The sequence below is a fragment of the Macaca nemestrina genome, chromosome 16 (assembly GCF_043159975.1).
Source record: "Macaca nemestrina isolate mMacNem1 chromosome 16, mMacNem.hap1, whole genome shotgun sequence".
Lineage (NCBI taxonomy): Eukaryota > Metazoa > Chordata > Mammalia > Primates > Cercopithecidae > Macaca > Macaca nemestrina.
The window spans coordinates 78,641,776-78,664,873 of NC_092140.1; the positions used below are offsets into that span (position 1 = coordinate 78,641,776).

Here is a 23,098-nt window from a genome sequence, read left to right on the forward strand (position 1 = left end):
AAAAACAACTCTTCATTTTCTTGCTCTTTTCTATGTTTTTCAACTCTTTCATTTATTTCTGCTGTGATCTTTCTTATCCCCTTCCTTCTATTAACTTTGGGCTTATTTATTCTTTTTCTAGCTAGTTCCTAGAGATGTAAAGTTAGGTTACTTATCTGAAGTCCTACTGTTTCCTTCATGTTGGTGTTTATCACTACAAAATCTCCTGTTAGAACTGTTTTGCTGCATTCCACAAATCTTGATGTGCTGTTTCCATTTTCATTTGTATCATATATATATTTTTTAAATTTCCATTTTGATTTCTTATTTGACTACTGGTTGTTCAGGAACATGTTTAGTTTTCACATATTTGTGTATTTCCCAGTTTTCCTGTTATTTTTGCTTTCTAGTTTTACACCATTGTGGTCAGAAAAGATGTTCGATATTACCTCAATCTTCTTAAATATATTAATACTTGTTTTATGGCCTAACATATGATTGATCCTGGAGAATGTTCCATGTATGCTCAAGTATAAAGGCATTCTTTCCATGGTAGTTGTCAAAATTGGTGTTTCTGAAGGACAGTGCTACTATTCCACCATCTTGCTGACATCAGCTGTCTAACCATTCTTATTCTACACCATGCTAAAAATTCTCTTAAACTGAAATTTCCATTTTGGGGAATATGTCCTGAGGAGGTACCAAGACAATAGAGGAAAGAAAGGGTCTTTCCAAAAGAGCAATGAGTTGGCATTGGAATAAGAGAATTCCAAGTTGAAAGAGAACTGAAAGAGATAATTAACCATTAAGTCTCGTGGTCTGGGAGTTTCTAGGGTTCCAAGTCATATAACGATAATCTGGCAAGTTTTCCAATACTTTTAAAAACCTATATGTTTACTTTCAACAAAGCTACAATAACTAAAATAGCAAATACTTTACCTTCGCTAAAATTCAGCGCAGTATAGTAACACAATTTACATGATGCTGATAAAAAGCACTAGTTGGTAGCTTTGTATATCTTGAATAAAACTAGGGAAAATAATTACTTAATAAACAAAGTTTGGTAGACAGTTTCCAAAACACAGATTCAATGTGGGCGAAAACTGATAATGGGTACCTGATGATTTTCAAGTACACTGTAATTCTGAATCAATCTGTCTTTAAAAATAGTTTTTAGAATTTGAGAATGCAATATCAAGATGCATATAAACGAGGTAAATTAAAAAAGGAACATAAATAGGAAAGTTTATTTTATATTCTTTGTTTGATAAAATAATTTACTCCAAAACTCTGCTAAATATCTAGGTCTCATAAACTCGATTAAATGTTTATAGTTGAATACGTAAGAGACAGAAATAACTACCAGTCTGAATATCAATAATTATGACTATCAGGCCTTTAAAATTATAATGTACATAAATAAGGAAAATTATAATGTAAATAAATAAGGAAAAAATACTTCACTGACATTATAGCCATCTATTTCAAGACTACATCTGTTAGATCTATATTATATTTGTACAGAATATAGAGATATTTAAAGCACAGGAAAACAATTAGCTTTATTAAATTGAGACTTAAGATATCCTAACTCACCTGGAGCCTATAATAATCTCCACAACGATTTGAATCCTATGAGAGAGGTGTTACAGCAGTGTTTGATGTATCCTTCTTGTATCTACTTCTGACAGAAAGGACAAGAGTTAGGGCTTGACTCTTAACTGTTGGGAGCTGGAGGTGGGGAAAGTTAAAAGAAATACCTTGTAGCTATTTTCTATATCTAATTATTTATATCCCAACTTGTATTAGAAAGATTTCTAAAATCTTAAAAAAACAAGGTGGCGGGGAAAATGGCTGACTAGAAGGCGGGAGAGGAGAAGCCCGAAAAGTCCCAACGAGCTGGAGCTGCCGGAGTAGTGGAGAGGAAAGTTCCAGTCGCAGCGCTGAGAAGCGATCAGCTGAAGAAGAAGCTGCAGACCTCCAACAAAGCCTGCAAAGATCTCCAACTTTGGATTGCCATAGGTAGTCAGACGACAAAGAAAACATCACCCATATCCATCAAACTTGGATCAAGTAACCCTAAAGAAACTATTCCAACTCTTGCTCCAAGAACTCTTTCGGTAGCAACAGCTTTTAATGAAGATGAAGAGAGTGAACCAGAGGAAAGGCCTCCAGAAGCAAAGATGAGGATGAAGAATATTGGAAAGGATACATCAACATCAGCTGGACTAAACTCCTTCAATAAAGGAAAGCATGGGTTTTCTGATAACCAGAAGCTATGGGAGCGAAATATAAAATCTCATCTTGGAAATGTCCATGACCAAGACAATTAAATGATGTTTTGAAATTGGGGTGTGGGGTAGGTATAAAGTTAAAAGCAACAGTTTCCTTTTTTTAAGAATGGTGTAAGACTATCTTTGGAGCCCCTTTTTTTTTCTTTTTCATCTTTTTGAAAGATTGAGTGGTATACTAATAAATGAGAGTTTGAAATTAGAGGTAATTTATGTTTAATATACAGATTTCAAGCCATTTGCTAATTTGGTAGTTTTGTGTAATTAGTTTCCCAAGTTTACAGGTAATAAAGAAATCAGAAATGGTACCTTTTTAAGAATTGCCTATTTTTTTAGACACAACTATTAGCACATTAAGAGGGAAGCAAAAAGTTATTGTCCATTTAAAGCTGCAAGCAGTTACTCTCTTAACTCCCTTATTACCTAAACTTGTCTGGCTCCCAGGAACAGCCTTATAGAGAGAGGGAGTATTGTATTGGGAGGAAGATGTTACTGAACTATTCACTGAAAGTAAATTTAGATAAAATTAAAATACAGCTTTTTTCTTTATGGGTATTTGTTTTCTTTCAAGTCATCACAAACTAGGTATTGCATTGCTATCAGTGGATACAGACGCTTAGCTCTTAAAATAATTTTTTATATGTAAACTGTTGAATATTTGAAATAGCCCACTTCATCTTAATGGGTCTTATGTATCTTCATTAGTCTTCAAAGAAAAATCATTTGCTACCAACGTAAATCAGTATTTTGAATGTGCTTCTCTTGTTTTTTGTTTATTAGCTAGGTCCTGTAAGCATTTCCACCAGAACTTGAGGCAAATCATAAGAAAGCTGTTTCTTTTAAAATACAAACCACCACCAAAACTTTAAATGTACACATTGCTTAAGTATTTGGTTGCTTTTCTTTTTTAAAAGGTATAAACACCAAAAAAAAAAAAAAAAAATTAACATTGTATGAAGATGGAAAACAAGAAGATTCACTTTCTGTAACTTTGTCTAAGGATTTAAATTACTAACTTGTGAAATGCAATTTGAATTGAACTTAACTACTGGCTTTCTTACTAGTAAAATTATATGGTTTATTTTAAATGTATATATATTGACCTCTCAAAAAGCACATTTTAGATACTGAAATAGAAGGAAAGAAAATGCATCTTCCAACATTTTTTGGAATCTCACCACACATACTTTGTTAATTTGCGGGAGTTTTTTTTCATATTTTTGTATTGTATATGAACTTTTTTTCTAATGTGACAAACACATCTTTAAAAGCACAGCCACAGACCAAAAAAAAAAAAAAAAAAAAACATACAGTATAAAAATTTCCTTGAAAACTCCTACTACAACATTGTATTTGAAGGCAGCTTCAGACTGTTTTATTGGTGGTAACTGCTCGCTGAGCTCTTTTAGTCGATAATAACTCAGAGAAGCAGCCTGTGTATATTCCTAACACTTTGTTCACTAGTATTTAAGTTTAGAATAAGCCCCAGGTAAAACGATGGAAATGTATATAGAACTCTTAGTTCTTATATGATTTAATTATATCAAGATACATGAATTTAACTCACTTTAATGTAGGCAAACTATCCATTTTTGTCCATTTTCCTGTTTGTTAAAATAACATACCTCTTCTCATATTCTTTTCTTGACCCAAATGAAATATCAACCTAAGGTCAAGCTAGGAGAGAGAAACGACTGAGATGAATGTCTTTACGAAAATGCCAATAAATATGTCAAACTCAAAAACAAACAAAAAAAAGACCAAAAAAATCCAAAATAAGTGGGTAAAGAAAGTCAGCAATTTTTTTTTTTTAATCCATTGAGATACGGAGGGAAAAAAAAGAAATTGGGCATTTTTATGGAAGACAGTTTTGGATACTGTTTGCTAAATGCCTACTAAGCACCAAACACTATTCTAACTACTAGAAATATATATCAGTGAACAAAACAAAATTCCTGTTTCCTGGAGCAGAGGGAAAAAGATAGTAACCAGAAAGCAGTATAAATAGGTAAACCATATACTGTGCCAGAAAAAGAATAGAGTGCAATGGATAGAGAAGTTCAGGGAGAAGTAGGAGCAGGTTACATTATTAAGCAGAGTGGTCACCACAGGCCTCTTTGGTAAGGTGAGATTTGAGCAGAGACTATTGTATGAGCAAAGACTTCATTCTACGAGCAAATTTAAAATTTTTAAATGTGAATACCTTCTGACCTAGCAGTTCTACTTCTAGGAATCTACACTATAAAAGTACTCTCATTTGTGCATGAAAATGCATATATAAGGATAATTCACCACAACGGTTTGTAGTATCACACATTCAAAAACAAACTAAATGTCTCTCAACAATGAAATTCATAAATAAATTATGATATACCCAAAAATAAAAAATACATCCACTAAAAGGATTAAGCTAAATACAGAGGGAGATGTGCTCTTCAAGATATATTGCTAAATGAAAAAAGCAAGATATAGAATAATGCAAAACTAGAAACTTTTACTAGTTGCCTCTGAAGAGAAGTGGGTGACTTACGGATAGGAATAAGAGACTTTTTACTGTTTATACTTTTCTTTCTTTTGAATCTTGAACCATGTGAATCTAATGCCTATTCCAAAATTACTGACGATGACTTGTTAAAAGGTGTAGATAAGTAAGACTTCAATTGGGTAAAATTAAAATCCTTGTGTATATGCTAGAGGAAGGAAAAACTGGAGGGACAAAGTAAGCAAAAACTATCAGTGGTCATTTCTATGGCTATAACTAGGAATAGAAAGAGAGAAATGTTTTTCAGGGACATGGATGGACCTGGAGGCCATTATCCTTAGCAAACTAACGCAGGAACAGAAAACCAAATGCTGCATGTTCTCACTTATAAGTAGGAGTTAGATAATGAGAACACATGGACACACAGAGGAGAACAACACACACTGGGACCTATCAGAGGGGGGAGGGTGGGAGAGGACACGGATTAGGACAAACAACTAGTAGGTATTAGACTTCATTCCTGGGCAATGAAATAATCTGTACAACAAACCTCCATGATATAAGTTTACCTATGTAACAAAACTGCACATGTACCCCTGAACTTAAAAGTTAAAAAAAAAAAAAAAATCCCATGCAATGAGATACTACTCAGTAATGAGAATAAATAAATTGTTGATGCATATGCCAACATGAATGAAGTTCCAAATAATTATGTTAAAATAGGAAAAAAAAAAAAAAAGTTCAACCTCTTGTGACAATGTAAATTAGTAGAGCCACTATAGAAGAATAGTATGGAGGTTCATCAAAAAAATAAGAATAAAACTACCATATGATATAGCAATCCACTACTGGGTATATAAACCAACAGAAATAAAATCAGCATATCAAAGAGATATCTGCATTCCCATGTTGAATGCAGCATTTTTCCCAACAGCCAAGACATGGAATTCACCTGAATGCCCATTAATGGATGCATGGATAAAGAAAATGTGGTACATATAAACAACAGAATGTCATTCAGCCATAAAATAGAATGAAATGCTGTCATTTGGAACCAGAGAACATCATGTTAAGTGAAATAAGCCAGGCACAGAAGGACAAATACCACAGGTTCTCACTTATATGCAAGAGCTTAAAAAAAAATTGAACTCATGGAGACAGAGTAGAATGATGATTACCAGAAGCTGTGAAGGGTAGTGGGGATGGGAGGATAAAAGAGGAGCTGGTTAATGGGTACAAAAAGACAGTTATATAGAAGGAACAAGATCTAGTGCTCTATGGAAACACTATATAGTCACCATACAGTGACTATAGTTAACAATAATTTATTGTACATTTCAAAATAACTAAAAGATTAGAATTGGAATGCTCCTAACACAAATAAATGATAAAAGCTTAAAGTGATGGATACTCCAACTACCATGATTTGATCATTACACATTATACGCTTGTATCAAAATATCACATATACCCCGTAAATATGTACACCTATTATGCCTCCATAATAATTAAATATAAAAAATTTTAAAGTAAAAAAAGAGAGCAACAGAGACCCGCTCTTTATTACTATAAAGTGTGATTTATGTTAAAACAAGTCTATTTATTTACTTATTATTGTGAAAGTAAAATATAGAAAGGTTAAAAAAAAATGACAAGAAAAATGTTAGTATCCCCCAAAATGCATGCTATCATGAAAGCTGGCAGTTAAAACAGTAACAAACAATTATAAGATTCATAGTATATATAAGGTTAAATTAAATTAATTAGTTAGCTTCTCAAAAAAAGCTTAATGGGTCTTGAACCAAAGATTTCTTCCATGGTTCCTCATGAAGAAGAAAACGCACTGCAGTAAATAATATTGGCCAAGAGTGAAAACTTTTATGAAGTCAAAGCCTTTAAGAACAAGCAATTCTAAAAATAGGCAGTACAATTATATATAAGATATATCTGGCTATTTCATGATGAAAGTTCATGATGATGAACTTTAATAGAGTTATCCAATATACACATTAAGTATAAACATTAGATAGTGAAAAAATAGGGAAAAATTCTTTGATTAAAATTTTTTAGAGAATAGAGAAATTGAGAAAAATCAATAAAACCAGAAAAAAACTTTAAATCACCAACATTGAGAAACTTTTAGTTAGACTAACCAAGACAAAAGAGAGAAGGCTAAAATCAGGAATGAAATAAAAAAATTACTACCAACCTTACAGAAATAAAAAGGATTATAATGGCAATGCCATGAACAATAATTTGCCAATGAACTAGATAACTTAGATGAGGTAGACAAATTCCTAGAAAAATAAACTAAAAAAACCGATTCAAAAAGAAACTGACAAACTGAATAAACCTGTAACAAGTAAAATGACTGAATTAGTAATTTTGAAACTTTCCACAGAGAAAAGTCCAGGCCCAGATGGCATCACTGATGAATTCTACCAAATACTTAAAGAAGAATTAATATCTATTCTTCACAAACTGCCCCATCAAAATAGAAGAGGAGGGAACACTTCCCAGTCCATTCTGTGAAAGGCCAGTATTATCTTGATACTAAAATCAGACAAAGACATCACAAGGAAAAAAACTAAAGACTAAAATTTCTTATAAATACACATATAGAAATCCTCAAAAAAAAATGAGCAAACCAAATCTAGCAACATATCAAAAGGATTATACATTGTGACCAAGTGGGACTTATTCCACAGATGCAATGTTGGTTTAACACCTGAAAAACAACCAATATACTACACCATTTCAATAAAGAACAAAAACTACATTATTATATCAATAGAAGCAGAAAAATCATTTGACAAAATCCAACACCCTTTCATAACAAAACACTCAACACCCTATAAATAAAAAATTCTTCAGCTGATGAAAGGCATCTACAAAAACCCCACAGCTAACATCTACTTAATGGTGAAAAACTGGATGGTCTCCCACTAAGATCCAGGAAAAGACGACCATGTCCTTCTCATCATTCTATTCAACATTCTATTGGAGATTTTAGACAAAGCAATTAGGCAAGAAAAAGAAATAAAAGGTATCCAGATTTTAAAAAAAGAAGTAAAACTATCTCTATTTGCAAATGACATTATTTTACATATAGAAAATCCTAAGGAATTCACTAAGAAACTATTGAAGCTAATAAACTAGTTCACCAAGTTTTCAGAGTACAAAATCAACATACAAAAATCACCTGTATTTCTATATACAGCTAAGTAATATGGAAACAACCTATGTGTCTGTCAACAGTCAAGTGGATAAACAAAATGTAATATATATAAACAATGGACTATTATTCAGTCATAAAAAGAAAGGTGATCCTGTCACTTGCCATAACACAGGTGGACATGGAGGCCATTACGCTAAATGAAATAAGCAGACACAGAAAGAAAATTATTGCATGATCTCATTTACATGTGGAATCTAAAAATAGGGGGTGTCACCAAAAACAAATGCAACAAAAACAAAACTAAGTAAATGGGACTTAAACTAAAAAGTTTCTGCATAGCAAAAGAAATAATTAACAGAGTAAACACACAACCCACACAATGGGAGAAAAATATTTACAAACTGTACATCCAACAAAGGATCCAGAATCTACAAGAAACTCAAGAAAATCAGCAAGGAGAAAACAAATAATCCCGTTAAAAAGTGGACAAACTAGGTGAATGGATTGGTTTTTTTGTTTTTGCTTTTGCAACACAGTTTCACTCCTGTCGTCCAGGCTGGAGTGCAATGGCGCAATCTTGGCTCACTAAAACCTCCGCCTCCTGGGTTCATGTCATTCTCCTGCCTCAGTCTAGAGAGTAGCTGGGATTACAGGCGCATGCCACTACGCCCAGCTAATTTTTGAATTTTTAGTAGACACAGAGTTTCACCATATTAGCCAGGCTGGTCTCGAACTCTTGACCTCAGGTGATCCACCCGCCTTGGCTTCCGAAAGTGCTAGGATTACAGACGTGAGCCACCGCGCCCGGCCGAACGGACATTTTTCAAAAGAAGATACACAAATGGCCAACAAACACGAAAAATACTCAACATCACCAATCACAAGGGAAATACCAATTAAAACCATAATGAGATACCACCTTATCACAGTCAGAATTAGCCTTATTAAAAAGTCAAAAAAGGGTGCGGGGCGGCGGCAGCGGCGCGCGCGGAGGCGGGGCCCGGGCGGAGGTCCTTGCGCCTCGTCACAGCGCGGGGGGTTGAGATGGACATGGAGGCCATTATGCTAAATGAAATAAGCAGACATGGAAAGAAAATTATTGCATGATCTCATTTATATGTGGAACATAAAAAAGGGGGTGTCACCAAAAGCAAATGCAACAAAAACAAAACTAAGTAAATGGGCCAGCCCGGGAGACCCCGGCCCGCCGCCTCACCGCTGGAGGACGAAAGCGCAGGCAGGGTCCCGGCGGCGCGTGGCAGGGGGCCGGGCCGAGTCAAAAGTCTATTTAAAAAGCGGTTAGAGGATGCCTCGGAGTGATAAAGACCTGATCCCTGGGGCGTTTGGGGACACTGGCTGCAGTTTCATCACAGTCGATCTGGACGCAAAGAGAATTTCAAGAGCTTGTTGGTCAGGTCAAGAATAAATCTATGCGTGATGTCGTCCTGATCCTGGGTTTATAGTCGTCGTCCTTTTTAAACTGCAAAGAAGCATTTGCAGGCTTTATCTCATGGGCACCGCTTGCCAACCTTTTTTTTAATTTCTATTTTTTATTTTTTATTTTTTTGAGACGGAGTCTCGCTCTGTCACCCAGGCAGGAGAACGGTGGCGCGATCTCGGCTCACTGCAAGCTCCACCTCCCAGCTTCAAGCGATTCTCCAGCCTCAGCCTCACGAGGAGCTGGGACTACAGGCTCACACCACCACGCCGGCTAATTTTTGTATTATTAGTAGAGACGGGTTTTCACTGTGTTGGCCAGGCTGGTCTCAAACTCCTGACCTCGCGATCCGCCCGCCTCGGCCTCCCAAAGTGCTGTGATTACAGGCGTGAGCCACTGCACCCAGCCGCCAACCTTTTGAGGACATGAAGCTGGCAGAAAAATAAAGCGTCATCCCTCTGCGCGTCCCTCCTCGTCTGCTAGAACGTTTCTCAGGAATGCTCCTCCAGGGATTGCTCCCCAGTCCTAATGGGAGGCCTTTGGCCCACCACGGAGCTTTAGGTTCCCCGGGTGCTTCTCGGAGGCTGACGAGGGCATGGAGAACGTGTCGGTGAGCGCACTGGTGCAGCACGCTGCAGCGCAACGGGGCTGCTCGGGGCACCAGCAGTGAGCGCGCTGCACTGAGAGGCCACAGGGCAGACGCCAAGCCAGCTGCCAAGCCCACCGTGCACAAGGAGTAGCCCGTATTGCCTGCCTGTGGTCTTGTTGCTGACTTTGACCCCACGGGGGAGGAGGAAACTGCAGACTTTGGCCCGTTGGTGCTAGATTAAGACAATGACGATTCCATGGACCGGAACATTGGGGAAGCCATCCAGGAGTACCTGAAGGCAAAGAGTGGAGCCGCACAGGCAGGGGCTGGCAGGGGCGAATCAGGCGCAACCCAGCCTTCCAGGGCCGCAGGCAGTGGCAGTAGATGTAAGCCAGAACCATCTCACGGCAGTGCCCCGACTTCCGTATGTCCCCCTGAAACTTGTACCTGGCTCAGGTGGTGGCCCTGGCAGCCCGGTGAGATCCAGTGAGGACTAGGGTTCCGCCTCCCCCGGCAGCGCGAGCAGCAACCACTCCTTTGAGCAGAGCATTAAGGCGAAAATAGAATAGTTTCTGAATGAGAAGAGACAGCATGCGAACCAAAAATGTGAGGGGTCAATAGATAAAAAACCAGACCCAAACGAAAATTCGACCAAGTCACTCTTGAAATCCCACCAAGAGTCAGCGGCAAAGGTGGCGCATCGGCAGGGTCTGATGGGCGCCCATAAGGAGTTCGCCTTTTGCAAACCTCCCGGGTTAGCAAAGGCGAACGTGCAGCCCTGAAGCCTCAAGTCCGAGATCACGACCAAGCAGGAGAACAAGGGCAGCCCAAACCCCTTGCCGCCCTTCAGAAGCACCACAGAATAAAAGTGGGGTCAAGAGGAGCGCCGGTGCCCTGAGAAGGGGAAAGCGAGTCATGAGCTCGGCACAGGCGCCCGAAGCGTCCGACTCCAGCAGCAACGACGGCACTAAGGAGGCCATCCAGGTGTACTAGCTGCAGAAAACACGCAAGGAGGCCAACGGGGACCTGCCCCAGAGGGCCCAGCTCCGGGAGGAGAGAGGACGCCTGACCCTTCCGCACTACAGCACAAGCAGCGCCACAAAAAGTGCCTTGCGCGAGACCCACAGAAAAACACCCAGCTAGAGGAAGCCAGTGGCCACCAAGGCCACAGACCCCTGCCCGGGACGCCTGGACGCTGAGCATTCCCCACAAGCTCCCGAAGAAAACCAAAGCTCCGCCTCCAGCGAGCCCGGCTTCCAGGAGCGAGTTTGTAGAACGGTCCTCGTGCCAGGCAGACATGTCCGCTGAAGTGACGTGCGCGGAAGCAATCCTGGGCATTTCCAAGACTAGCCTGCCAGACCCGTGTAAGGCAGCAACAGGTCCCTGTCTGCAAGCCCACTCTTCTACTCCCCGAACGTGCCTTCCCACTCTGACGGCGACAGTAGCTCCGTGGACAGCGACGACAGCATCAATCAGGAAATCCAGACGTTTTGAACCTCAAGGCACATTTGGGGAGTTTGCTGACCAGAGGTGAGAGCTGCTCGCAGGCTGCCCAGGGCCCACTTTCACCGCCTGGCCCCAACAGCCAGACCAGTGGCCCCAAGGCCCCTCTCTCTAAAACACCGGACCCACCTCTGAGCTGCAAAAGGAAACGTAGAGGCGGCGGCCACGCCGTGAGGCCATCCACGCCCAAGAAAAAGCGGGAGGTGGTGAAAGATGGTGGCCAGGATGCCGACCACAGCCAGGTGTGAGCCGAGCCGGGCCATGAGAGGCGGGACCTGCCCGTCCAGGGCAAAGCCAACAAGGTCCTGGGAGGGGAGGGCGCAGCCAGGGGGCCCGGCGACACTCGCATGACGCAGGGCCAGGGTAAGACAGATGAAGCGAGGCGTCTGGACGACAAGGAGAGCTCCAAAGACAAGAGCAGCTCCCTGGACAGTGACGAGGACCTGGACACGGCCATCAGGGACTTAAGGTCCAAGTGAAAGCTCAAGAAGCGTTGCAAGGAGCCCAGGGCTGCGTGCAGGAAGAAGGTCAGGTTCAGCACTGCCCAGACGCACTTCCTGGAGCAGCTGGGCGGGCTCTGGAGAGACTGGAAAGACCGAAGCCCGCCAGTGCTTAATAGCTGACTCTCCAAGTCCACGAGAGACAGCGGCGAGGGCCCAGGGAAGAAACCTCCCAGTGTCTGTGGCAGTATGGCAGAGAGGAAGAAGCAGGAGGGCGCCAGGAGCCAGGACACGGCCCCAGCCTTCCGAGTGAGGGGACCCGCCTCTGCCTCCACCTCTGAAGGGAATCCATTCCCCAGGGAATGCCAGGGTCCGGCTCCCAGCCCCGGCTCGCTGTCTCACGACAGCAGTTCAGTGGACAGTGACGATAGCATCGAACTGTAGATTAGTAAGTTTTTGGCGGAAAAGGCCAAGGAGTCTGAGCAGTTAAGAAGTTCAGGCAGAGGGCCCTGCTGCTTTCGGGACTGGGGGCTCATTCAGGCCAGACTTGCTGGGCAGGAAGGAGCCGGCCCCACCGCCTGGCGTATGCACGCGGAGCCAGAAGGACAGGGGGTCCTACAGCCAGCAGAAGGGCCGTGAGGTGCAGAAAGCGCTGGAGCACAGGGCGCAGCCGGCCTGTTCAGCCAGGGCGGGCAGGGGCTCCCCGCTGCTCCGGCCCAAGGGGATCTAGCACCACCGAGGAGCACCACTGGCAGTGTCTCCGCCAAGGGGCTCTCAGAGAGCAGGAGAAATGTTTACATTCAGAAAGACCAGAGCTCACAAAGGGCCGAGAATGCTGCCAAAAGTGCTTTTGGTCAGCTGCCCAGCAGTGCCACAGCGGGCACCGAGGCAAGAGGTGCTGGGGGGACTTTTCACTTGGGCTGCGGGAGCCGGGGCTTCCTCACCCCCAGCCAGGAAGCTGAGAGGGACTCTGGAGCCCAGATCGACGACACCCTGCCCTGGAGCGACTTCACCCTCCCGAGCCTATGGGCTGCGCTCTGAAGGTAGAGATGCGGAGTAGAGGCGGGGCGTCGGGAGCGGAAAAACCAAGGGTTCCGAGGGCCCCGCCTGGGGCCTGCCCAGCCTACCTCTTGCGGGCTTCTCCCCGTGCGGTCCACCCAGCTCTTCCATTTTGGAAAGGGTGTCTCCCGGGGGTGCAGGCAGGCCGGCCTCTTCAGCCCCCACATGAGGCTGCCTCTGCAGGGCGCGTCCTTCTCGGCCTTCAGGGAGGCCCAGGCCGAGCCCAGCCTGGGAGGGGAGGAACTCGGGCTCAGAGGAAAGTATTTTAGACCTGAGGTATTGACGAAGGGTCACCGATAGGGACGACCAGGACCAGGACGCCTTGGACGGGGACGCCTTGGGCAGTGACTTCAGCGACACTCCGCGCACGGAGGGCAGTGGCAGCAGCTCAGCAATGAAGGTCTAAGCCCTCGAGTTGTGGGTTCGTGTCCCGGTTTCCGTGCATTTGTGGAAAGGGGCATATCTGTGCGTGTATCCGTGTGTATGTGTGACGGTTCTGTGGTTGCAGGGAGGGGAAACAGGAGTCCCTTATACATAGCCCTGTATAGACGTACACCAACATGAAACAATGCTTTTATTTAACAGATGTGTCCTGGTAAATATTATTTTTGTAGCTATCTGTAAATTATTTAAAGTGAGGTAAAAAATATTTTTAGAAAATACTGTTGTTCAGTTTTGTAGGGTGTTTCTAACTGCTGTTTTCTGTGTTCTGCATACAAGTCTTAGATTAGAAAACATTTGGTTCTTATCATCGCAGCCAAGTTCACAGACTCTGATGTTTTTTGGTTGTTTGCTGGTGACAATGTCCATCGGTGACAGCAGTGGTAGCCTGAGGAAGGCCAAGCTACCCTCCCCGGGAATCTCTCAGATGCCCGAAGGTATCTGTCGGGAAGCTCGCGGGACAGCATTTTTTATACAGAGGACATCCCTGCCCCCTTGCCGCCCCCTGGTCCTTGGAGGCCAGAGCACATTTGAAAACTGCAGTCACAGCCGTCCCCTGAAAAACGATTTGAAGCACAATGGCCAGCAAGCACGTGAGGGCTCCCTGTTGCATGTGAAATCCCCCGCGGATGTCAGTAGCAGCTGCTCTGCAGCTCAGCCCTGGGCCTGGGTGGATTATGTCCAATCTTTTTCAATTACTAGATGATTCTAATGTCTAAATAAACCCCTTTTTGTATGGAAAATAAAGTAAAAAAAAAAAATAGATGTTGGTGAGGATGCAGTGAAAAGGGAATGCTTATACACTGTTGGTGGAAATGTAAATTAGCACAACCTCTATGGAAAATAGTATGAGGATTTCTCAAAGAACTAGAAGCAGCAACCATTCGATCCAGCAATCCCACTACTGGGTATCTACCCCAAATAAAAGAAGTCATAATATCAAAAAGAGACCTCCACTTGTTTACTGCAGCATCATAATTCACAACTGCAAAAGTATGGAATCAACCTAAGTTCCCATCAACTGATTAGTGGATAAAGAAAGTGTGGTATATATCTCAACAAACTAGGCATTGAAGGAACATACTTCAAAATAAGAAGAGCCATCTATGACAAATCCACAGCCAACATCATACTTAAGAGGCAAAAGTTGAAAGCGTTCCCCTTGAAAGGCAAAACAAAACAAGGATGCTCTCTCACCACTCCTATTCAACATAGTATTGGAAGTCCTAGCCACAACAATCAGACAAGAGAAGGAAATAAAGAGCATCCAAATAGGAAAAAAGGAAATCAAACTATTCCTGTTTGCAGATGATGATTCTATACCTAGAAAAATCCCATAGTCTCTGCTCAAAAGTTCCCTCAGCTGATAAGCAAAGTTTCAGGATATAAAATCAATGTACAAAAATCACTAGCATTCCTATGCACCAACACCACCCAAGCTGAGAGCCAAATCAAGAATGCAACCCATTCACAATAGCCACAATAAAGAATAAAATATCTAGGAATACAGCTAACTAGGGAGGTGAAAACTCTCTACAAGAAACACTACTCAAATACATCAGAGATGACACGAACAAATAGAAAAACATTCCATGCTCATGGATAAGAAGAATCGATATCATTAAAATGGCCACACTGCCTAAAGCAATTTACAGATTCAATGCTGTTCCTATCAGACTACCAATGACATTCTTCACAGAATTAGGAAAAAGGAAAAAAAAAAAAATTTTTTAAATTCATATGGAACCAAAAAAAAGCCTGAATGTCCAAGGCAATCCTACACAAAAAGAACAAAGCTAGAGGCATCACATTACCCAATTTCATCCTTTTAAAAGATGTAGTACAAAGGATACGAACTAGCAAATACATAGGACAAACAAGTCCAGAAATCTAATGTACAACATGAGGACTATAATAAATAAAATGGTATTGTATTAGAGATTTTTGTTAAATACATAGATTTTAGCTCCTTTTTTTTTTTTTTTTTGCCAAGGCTGGAGTGCAGTGGCGCGACTTCAGCTCACTGCAACCTCCGCCTCCCGGGTTCAGGTGATTCTCCTGCCTCAGCCTCCACAGTAGCTGGGACTACAGGTGCCACCACCACACCCGGCTAATTTTTTGTATTTTTAGTAGAGACAGGATTTCACCATGTTGGTCAGGCTGGTCTCAAACTCCTGACCTCAAGTGATCCACCCACCTTGGCCTCCCAAAGTGCTGAGATTATAGGCATGAGCCTCCACGCCTGACTGATTTTAGCTGCTCTTATCCAAAAAAATTAGATGTTATTTCTATCCAGCTACAATGAATAAGCCAAAAAGGAAAGAAAACAATTCCATTTATAATAGTATCACCAAGAATAAATATTTAGAAATAATTTTCAACTATAAGATTTATACTCTGAAAACTAAAAACACTGTTGAAAGAAATTAAAGAAGACTTAAATGAAAAGACATTCCATATGCGCGTATCTGAAAACTTTGTGTTGTTAAGACGGCAATATTCCCCAAATTGATCTACAGATCCAACATAATCCCTATCAAAATCCCAGCTGCCTTTTTTTAACAGAAATTGACAACTTGATCCTAAAAATTCACATGGAAATTCAAGCACCAAGAGTAACCAAAGTAATCTTGAAAAAGAAAATCAAAGTTGGAGAACTCACACTTCCATATTTCAAAACATACTACAAAGCTATAATAATCAAAATAGCATGGTACTATCATAAGAATAAACATACAGAGCAATGGAATAGAACTGAGACTCCAGAAATAAACCCTGGCTTTTATAGTCAACTGATTTTCAATAAGGGCACCAAAACAATTCAGTGAAGAAGGAATAGTCTTTTCCATAAGTGGTGCAGGGACAACTGGATATCCACATTCAATAGACTGGAGTTAGACCTCTTCCTCACATCATACACAAAAATTAACTCAAAAAAAAAACAACAAAAAAAAAAAACCCAAGACTTACAAGTAAGACCTAAAAATCATATGACTCTTAGAAGAAAGCATAGAATAAGTCATCATGACCTTGGGTTAGTCACGGCCTTCTTAGATACAGCATGAAAAGCCCAAGCAACCAAACAACAACAACAACAACAACAACAAAAACAAATAGAAAACTAGACTTCATCAAAATTAAAATCCTACGCTCCAAATGACATCATCAAGAAAGTGAAAAGGCAACTCACAGAATGGGGGGAAGTCTGAAAATAATATATCTTATAAGAGACATGCATAAAGAAGAAGCTTTAACTGCGTCTTAAAAACAGAATTTAGGCTAAAGGAAAAAAGAAGGGTATTCCAAAAAAAGGGGGAGACAGCATGAATATAAATACTAAGGGAGGAGAACACAGGCATTGGGGGCCATCAATGGAAATAAAAAATAAGACTGGAAGGAAGGTTAAAGCACAGACTATGGAGAACTACAAACACTGAGACAGTTTGGACTTTACTTCTTCATAATGGTGGTGGGAGCATGGGCAGGTGTTACAATGGAGGCTATTGAGAGTGGGTTGTAACAATGAAAAATAAATTTTAAAGCAAAAGGGGCAAACTGTAAACCAGTCTTTTCTAAAACTCAGGCACAGGATGGATGAGATGGAGAAAACAAGAGACTAGTCAGAAAGAGGCACTAAAACATGCATTTAAAAATGCCCAAGTCAATGACATAAGCTTCCACCTTCTGAAATTAAAAAAATAAAAAGGAAACTAAAACCAAAGCAAACAGTAAAAACCAAGCACTGCTGGTAAGAGAAAGGAAGGGACAGATGTGAGAGGCAATGCAAAAAGATAACTTGAGACTGAATGGATAGGTTTAAAATAGGAGTCTGGCATAGTTTTAATTAGTCCTATGGATAGACAATATCAGGGCAAACCTGTAAAGGAAGCAAATGGTAATGTAAAATTCCACTTCTTCCTAGAATGCAGAAAGCTGCAGAGTATTGCTCCCACCCTCACAACAAGAACAAGCCAGATAAGGAATAAAAACATAACCTTTCTTGAAATCAACATATCCTTTGCTTATATTTCAGATTAGTTTCCCCTAAAAAAAGGAACCTCCAGTGAGAGAAAAGATATAAATAATGGCTCATCTGTGGCACAGCATGAAAGGAAGAGACACAGGGAACCCTAACAAAAGTAAAAAGTATTCAGCTAAAAATTTTTAATGAATGCTGATTACAAAACAACAAAAATCCATTTAAATATAAAAAATAAACAGGTTAAAATCAAAATGAAGGTAAAAGATATATAATGTAAACAGTGATCACAAGAAAAGTGGAATGGATATGTGGACACTGCAGAACAAAAGATACAAATTTGGATTAAAAAGCACACTGCATAATGATAAAGGTACCAATTTACCTAGAAGGCATAAAAATTCTAAACTTGTATGCACCCAAGAATAAAGCTTTAAAATACACTAATAAAGGCCAGGTGTGGTGGCTCATGCCTGTAATGCCAGCACTTTGGGAGGCCGAGGAGGGCAGATCACGAGGTCAGGAGTTCAAGACCAGCCTGACCAACACAGTGAAACCCCGTCTCTACTAAAAATACAAAAATTAGCCGGGTATGGTGGCACATGCCTATAATCCCAGGTACTCAGGAGGCTGAGGCAGGAGAATCGCTTGAACCCGGAAGGCGGAGGTTGCAGTGAGCCAAGATCGTGCCACACACTCCAGCCGGGGTGACAGAGCAAGACTCTCTCAAAATAAAATAAAATAAAATAAAAAATACATTAATAAAAAACAGAATTTAAAAAGGCCATTCTAATTATAGTTGGAAGCTTCATATTTCTCCCTCAATAATTAGTAAAATACACAGAATGAAAATCAGTAAGGATATGGATGACCTACTGTACCTTTTCTATGTATAGATACACAAATACTTACCATTGTGTTACAATTGCCTACAATGTTCAGTACAGTAACATGCTGTACACGTTTGCAGACTAGGAGCAACAGGCTATATACCACACAACGTAGGTGTGTCATAGGCCATACCATCCAGGTTTGTGTAAGTACATGCTATGATGTTCACACAACAATGAAATCACCTAATGACACATTTCTCAGATGTGTCCCCACTGTTAAACAACACATGACTGTATTTATTTAAAATATAACCACCATATCACAAAAATAAGTGGCTCTATCAAGGGCAATATATCCCAAAGCTCTTTGAGATATGTGTATACCCATATATTTCATATACATATATACGTATGTATAACAAAAAGCCTATGAGGTTCATATTCAGGCATTATTTCTGCCTTACAGGTTAGCAAACTGAGACTCACAGAATTAACCAATTTGCCTAAAATCATATAGCTACAATATAATTACAACCAAAGTTTTCTGCCTTGAGGTCCAAGGCATTTTCCATTCTACCACACTGCCAATGAAGATGCAGAAAGTACACCAAAATTCTAACAGCTGATTCACCTTAAGTCACAATATGAACAGCACCTTAGCCAATTTCTTAATGGAAAGTCCTATTCATATGCTATAAGCAGCATGAACACAATCTAACCTTATGAACAAAGTTAATCTTTATTATTACACTTCACTAAATATTTATTAAAAAAAAAAACATTTTTCTAGACAAAATACCACAAACTTTAAAGGGATTAATACATGCTTTCATGTATGCATAAACAACTTTTCTGACTCTAAAGTACTTAAAAATAAGAGTTTTAACAAACATACTGCATCAAAATCACAACAATGCATTTAAAATTATAACCATTTTATACTGATATCCTAAATTCTCCAAAAAAATTACATTAATGATAAAATTTTCTGGGGTATTTCTTAAGTAAAATTATTCTGTTTCCAAGAGCTAATATACACACTCATTGACTCTAATAAGAGCTTTATATGCATTAATTTATTTAATCTGCACAATAACTCCAAGATCCAGAAATTATTGTCAGTCCCTTTTACAGATAAGAAAACTAAGGCTTGAGAATTGTAGATAACATGTTCAGGATAATGGAGTTAGGACATGGTATATCTGTTTGACTCTTAATCCTTGCTCTTAACCCATCCTCTATCCCAATAAACATCACCTACTTTCTATTGTTAAAAAGGGGCTTCCTTTTTTGACAATATTCCTCCTCTTGTTTCAAAGAAGACAGACAACTGCCACTAGAATAGCTGCACTGGAAACATATTCATTCTGTCATTACATGTGCCTCTTAGAACACACTCTATCACATTCTCCCTTAGATATTATTATATAAATGAACATTAAATTCTCAGGCCAACCCTCAAAAACTTAACTGTCACTTAAAATCATATTTCAAGGAAAAGTCTGTTGATTTATAACACAACAACAGGACATCATCTTCTGTTATACCCTTCAAAAGCATACCTCAAATCCCAAAAGTAACAAGAAATTCCTTTCTTACCTTCCTCCAGTACCTAGCCATAAATAATTTCACACATCCTAGTCCCCATCATGAGCTCCATTAGGAAATAAGATTTAAATTGGGCCAGTTCCCAGGGAAGGTAGAGACAAAGCCAGGATGAAAAAAGGGTAATAAAGCAGTAATATTTGCTTAAATATGTATTCAATTCTGAAGCTCAAAAGAGCCTCTACTGTTAAAACTATTATTTTTATAGTTTAGTACAAAAAAAATAAGTTATGTGAACTAGGCTGGAAACCTAACTACTATATCAAACTTACAAACAGATTTGGAACACAATGCACTTATAAATTGAAAACTACAGTATGTATACTCACTAATACTCTCTATAATCAGCTATCCCAAAATTTCTGAACACCAAAAATCTAGTATTTTAGGAAGAGAAAAGTGAAGGAGCTCTGATTCCATTTAATTGTATATGCACAAAAACAGCTTTGTACATGAAGTACCCAAGTCAGTTAAAATATACACTAGATGCCTGGGGATTATAATACCCAAGTCATACATTCAAGATACTTCAGTATTCCTTTCTTTTTAGATAAGAAATGTGAGACTATGTTCAATTCTTTGGAAATTATGACACTTGTTTTCTCCTTTTTACTGCCAGAGATTTTATTTAATGGTTTTAAACACTTTTCTTATGGGACATACATAAACACATTCTGTTGTGTTAATCAGATCAGTAAAAACATATATACTTTTATACTACTATTTTGAGAAAGTAAATTCATTAAAAGTATCTGTCCAAAGTGTAATCTACCAATAATCATCAAGAGTCATAAAAATGTTCATAGCTTTTGATTTAGTAATTCATCTTATACGAATTTATTCTAATAAAATAATCAGAGATTCATTCATTAATTTATTTAACAAATTATCAAGGACTCACTTTGTGCCAGGCATTAGTCTTACGAATACAAATGTTTATTACATTATTTTATAGCATCAAAACGTTGGAAAAAACCCAAATATCCAGTAAGAGTTAACAAATTAAAATATATCCAATAGCTAAAATATTATACTATCACTAGAAACTATATTACAAAAAAATTTAATAACATAAGAAAATGCTCATATGAGAAAAAAACAGGAAAATACAAAACTATGTGTAACTACATGTAACTATACATAACTACATGTATAATCTCAAATTTATATTTGAGATCTTATTTCCTAGGGACCTTGGTCAAGTTACTCAACCTCACTCTACTCGGTGTCTTCATCTGTAAAAATAAAGATTTTATATTTCATATCTCAATGGTTTTTAAACGAGTTATTTGTAGATTTGTAAAGTTGATTGTTTTGTGTGTGTGTGTTTTTTTTTTTTGAGATGGAGTCTTCTCTGTTGCCCAGTCTGGAGTGCAGTGGCATGATCACAGCTCACTGCAAGCTCTGCCTCCTGGGTTCAAGCGATTCTCCTGCCTCACCCTCCCAAGTAGCTGGGATTACAGGCATCTGCCACTATGCCTGGCTAATTTTTTTATTTTTAGTAGAGATGGGGTTTCACCATGTTGGCCAGGCTGGTCTTCAACTCCTGACCTCAAGTGATCACCCACCTCAGCCTCGCAAAGTGCTGGGATTACAGGTTTGAGCCACCACGCCCAGCCTTATTTTTGTTTGTTTGTTTATTTATTTATTTATTTATTTATTTTGCAACAGGGTCTTCTTCTGTTGCCCAGGCTGGAGTGCAGTGGTGCGATCTTGGCTTACTGTAACCTCCGCGTCCCAGGTTCAAATGATCCTCCCACCTCAGCCTCCCAAGTAGCTGGGACTACAGGCACACGCCACCATGCCCGGCTATGTAAAGTTCTTATACTATTGCCCCAGTACATATAAAACTCTAGTAATTATTTGCTGCTTTTATTAAACATATACATTTATACATATGCAAAGAAAAACATGAAAGGAATATATCAAAATATTTTCAAGATCCTGAATTCTAACAAAACTAATTCTGAGTCAATCAGGAAATCTGAACACTGATTGCATATTAGAAGGTATAAAAATTATTTTATAAGGTATGGCAGTGTTTATTTAAAAGTCCTTGTATTATAGTGAATAAAATATAACTAAGACCTGCTTTAAAATAGTTTGGTGGGAGGCATATATGGAGGGATTTTTTTCAAACTTTTTTTTTTTTTTTTTTGAGACGGAGTCTCGCTCTGTTGCCAGGCTGGAGTACAGTGGCACAATCTCCGCTCACTGTAACCTCCACCTCCTGGGTTCAAGCAATTCTCCTGCTTCAGCCTCCCAAATAGCTGGGACGACAGGCGCACACCACCACACCCTGCTAATTTTTTTTTTGTATTTTAGTAGAGACAGGGTTTCACCATGTTGCCCAGGCTGGTCTCAAACTCCTGAGCTCAGGCAATCTGCCTGCCTCGGCCTCCCACAGTGCTAGGATTACAGGCGTGAGCCACCGTGCCCAGCCTCAAACATTTTTAATGTTAGCAGAGGTAAATTTCCTCTGGGTAGTGAAATTATTATTAGCTTTTATTGTCTTTATATTCTTCTATCTTTCAATTTTTATATAGTGATGTGAAGTTGTTTTTAAAATGAGAAAAAAAAATTTCAAAACATTTTAAGGAAATCCTTACCAATACTCCATCCACAGATGAAACTTTCTCCCAAGTTAACCAAGCTCTCTCTCTGACATGATCTGGTATCTTTAATTTCTGACATAACGCAGTAAAATCAGGTTCTTCGGTTTCTTCAAACTCAAGCCTACCAAATGAAAATAATCATATAATTGGCATATACTTATAAGTCAAATTGATTCAGTACACACTTGTTTCAATAGTTTGCACATAACACTACTGTGAAAGAGAACATTATTAAATACTTTAAGATCTTATTTTATCATAGAAAAAATTACACTTCAAATTTAAACATGATTATCTTTTTCATGGTCATTCCAAAACAAGGATACCACACAGTGAAAAATATTTGCTTGCATGGTAAGTCAAATATACTTCAGAGCAGCAAAACACTTCTGTGAAGGAAAATAAATGTAACAGCTAAAGCTGTTTGGGAAAATAGGACAAAGATAACAAGAAGATAAAAACCCATAGATAATATTATACAATTCAACACCAGTAACTTTGTTAAGCTGTAGTCTACTCTTATCAATGTTTCACATAACCTCCCTACTAGCACATCTTACATGATGTGACTGCTTATTTTTGTCCTTTCTCCTTAACAAAGACAAGCATTCAATAAATTCTTGTTGGCTAATTCCTTTTCATTCATCTAATTTCTATGTGACATCT

At 39.5% G+C, this 23,098-nt stretch overlaps 1 protein-coding gene and 1 pseudogene across 3 annotated transcripts in view; one reads left to right on the forward strand and one right to left on the reverse strand.

Moving 5' to 3' along the window:
• The window catches only part of LOC105490695 (RB transcriptional corepressor 1), a 175,477-nt gene that overhangs the window by 149,350 nt on the left and 3,029 nt on the right, over nt 1-23,098 (reverse strand). For 2 of the 3 annotated variants that reach the window (XM_071081330.1, XM_071081326.1), the window contains exon 2: nt 22,427-22,553. In XM_071081330.1, coding sequence (XP_070937431.1) covers nt 22,427-22,553 — 127 coding nt within the window. Of the gene's footprint in view, nt 1-11,589; nt 11,701-22,426; nt 22,554-23,098 lie in introns of those variants that run through there. The other variant, XM_071081328.1, reaches the window with a different exon arrangement.
• LOC112428184 (PEST proteolytic signal-containing nuclear protein pseudogene) lies at nt 1,830-3,185 on the forward strand (annotated as a pseudogene).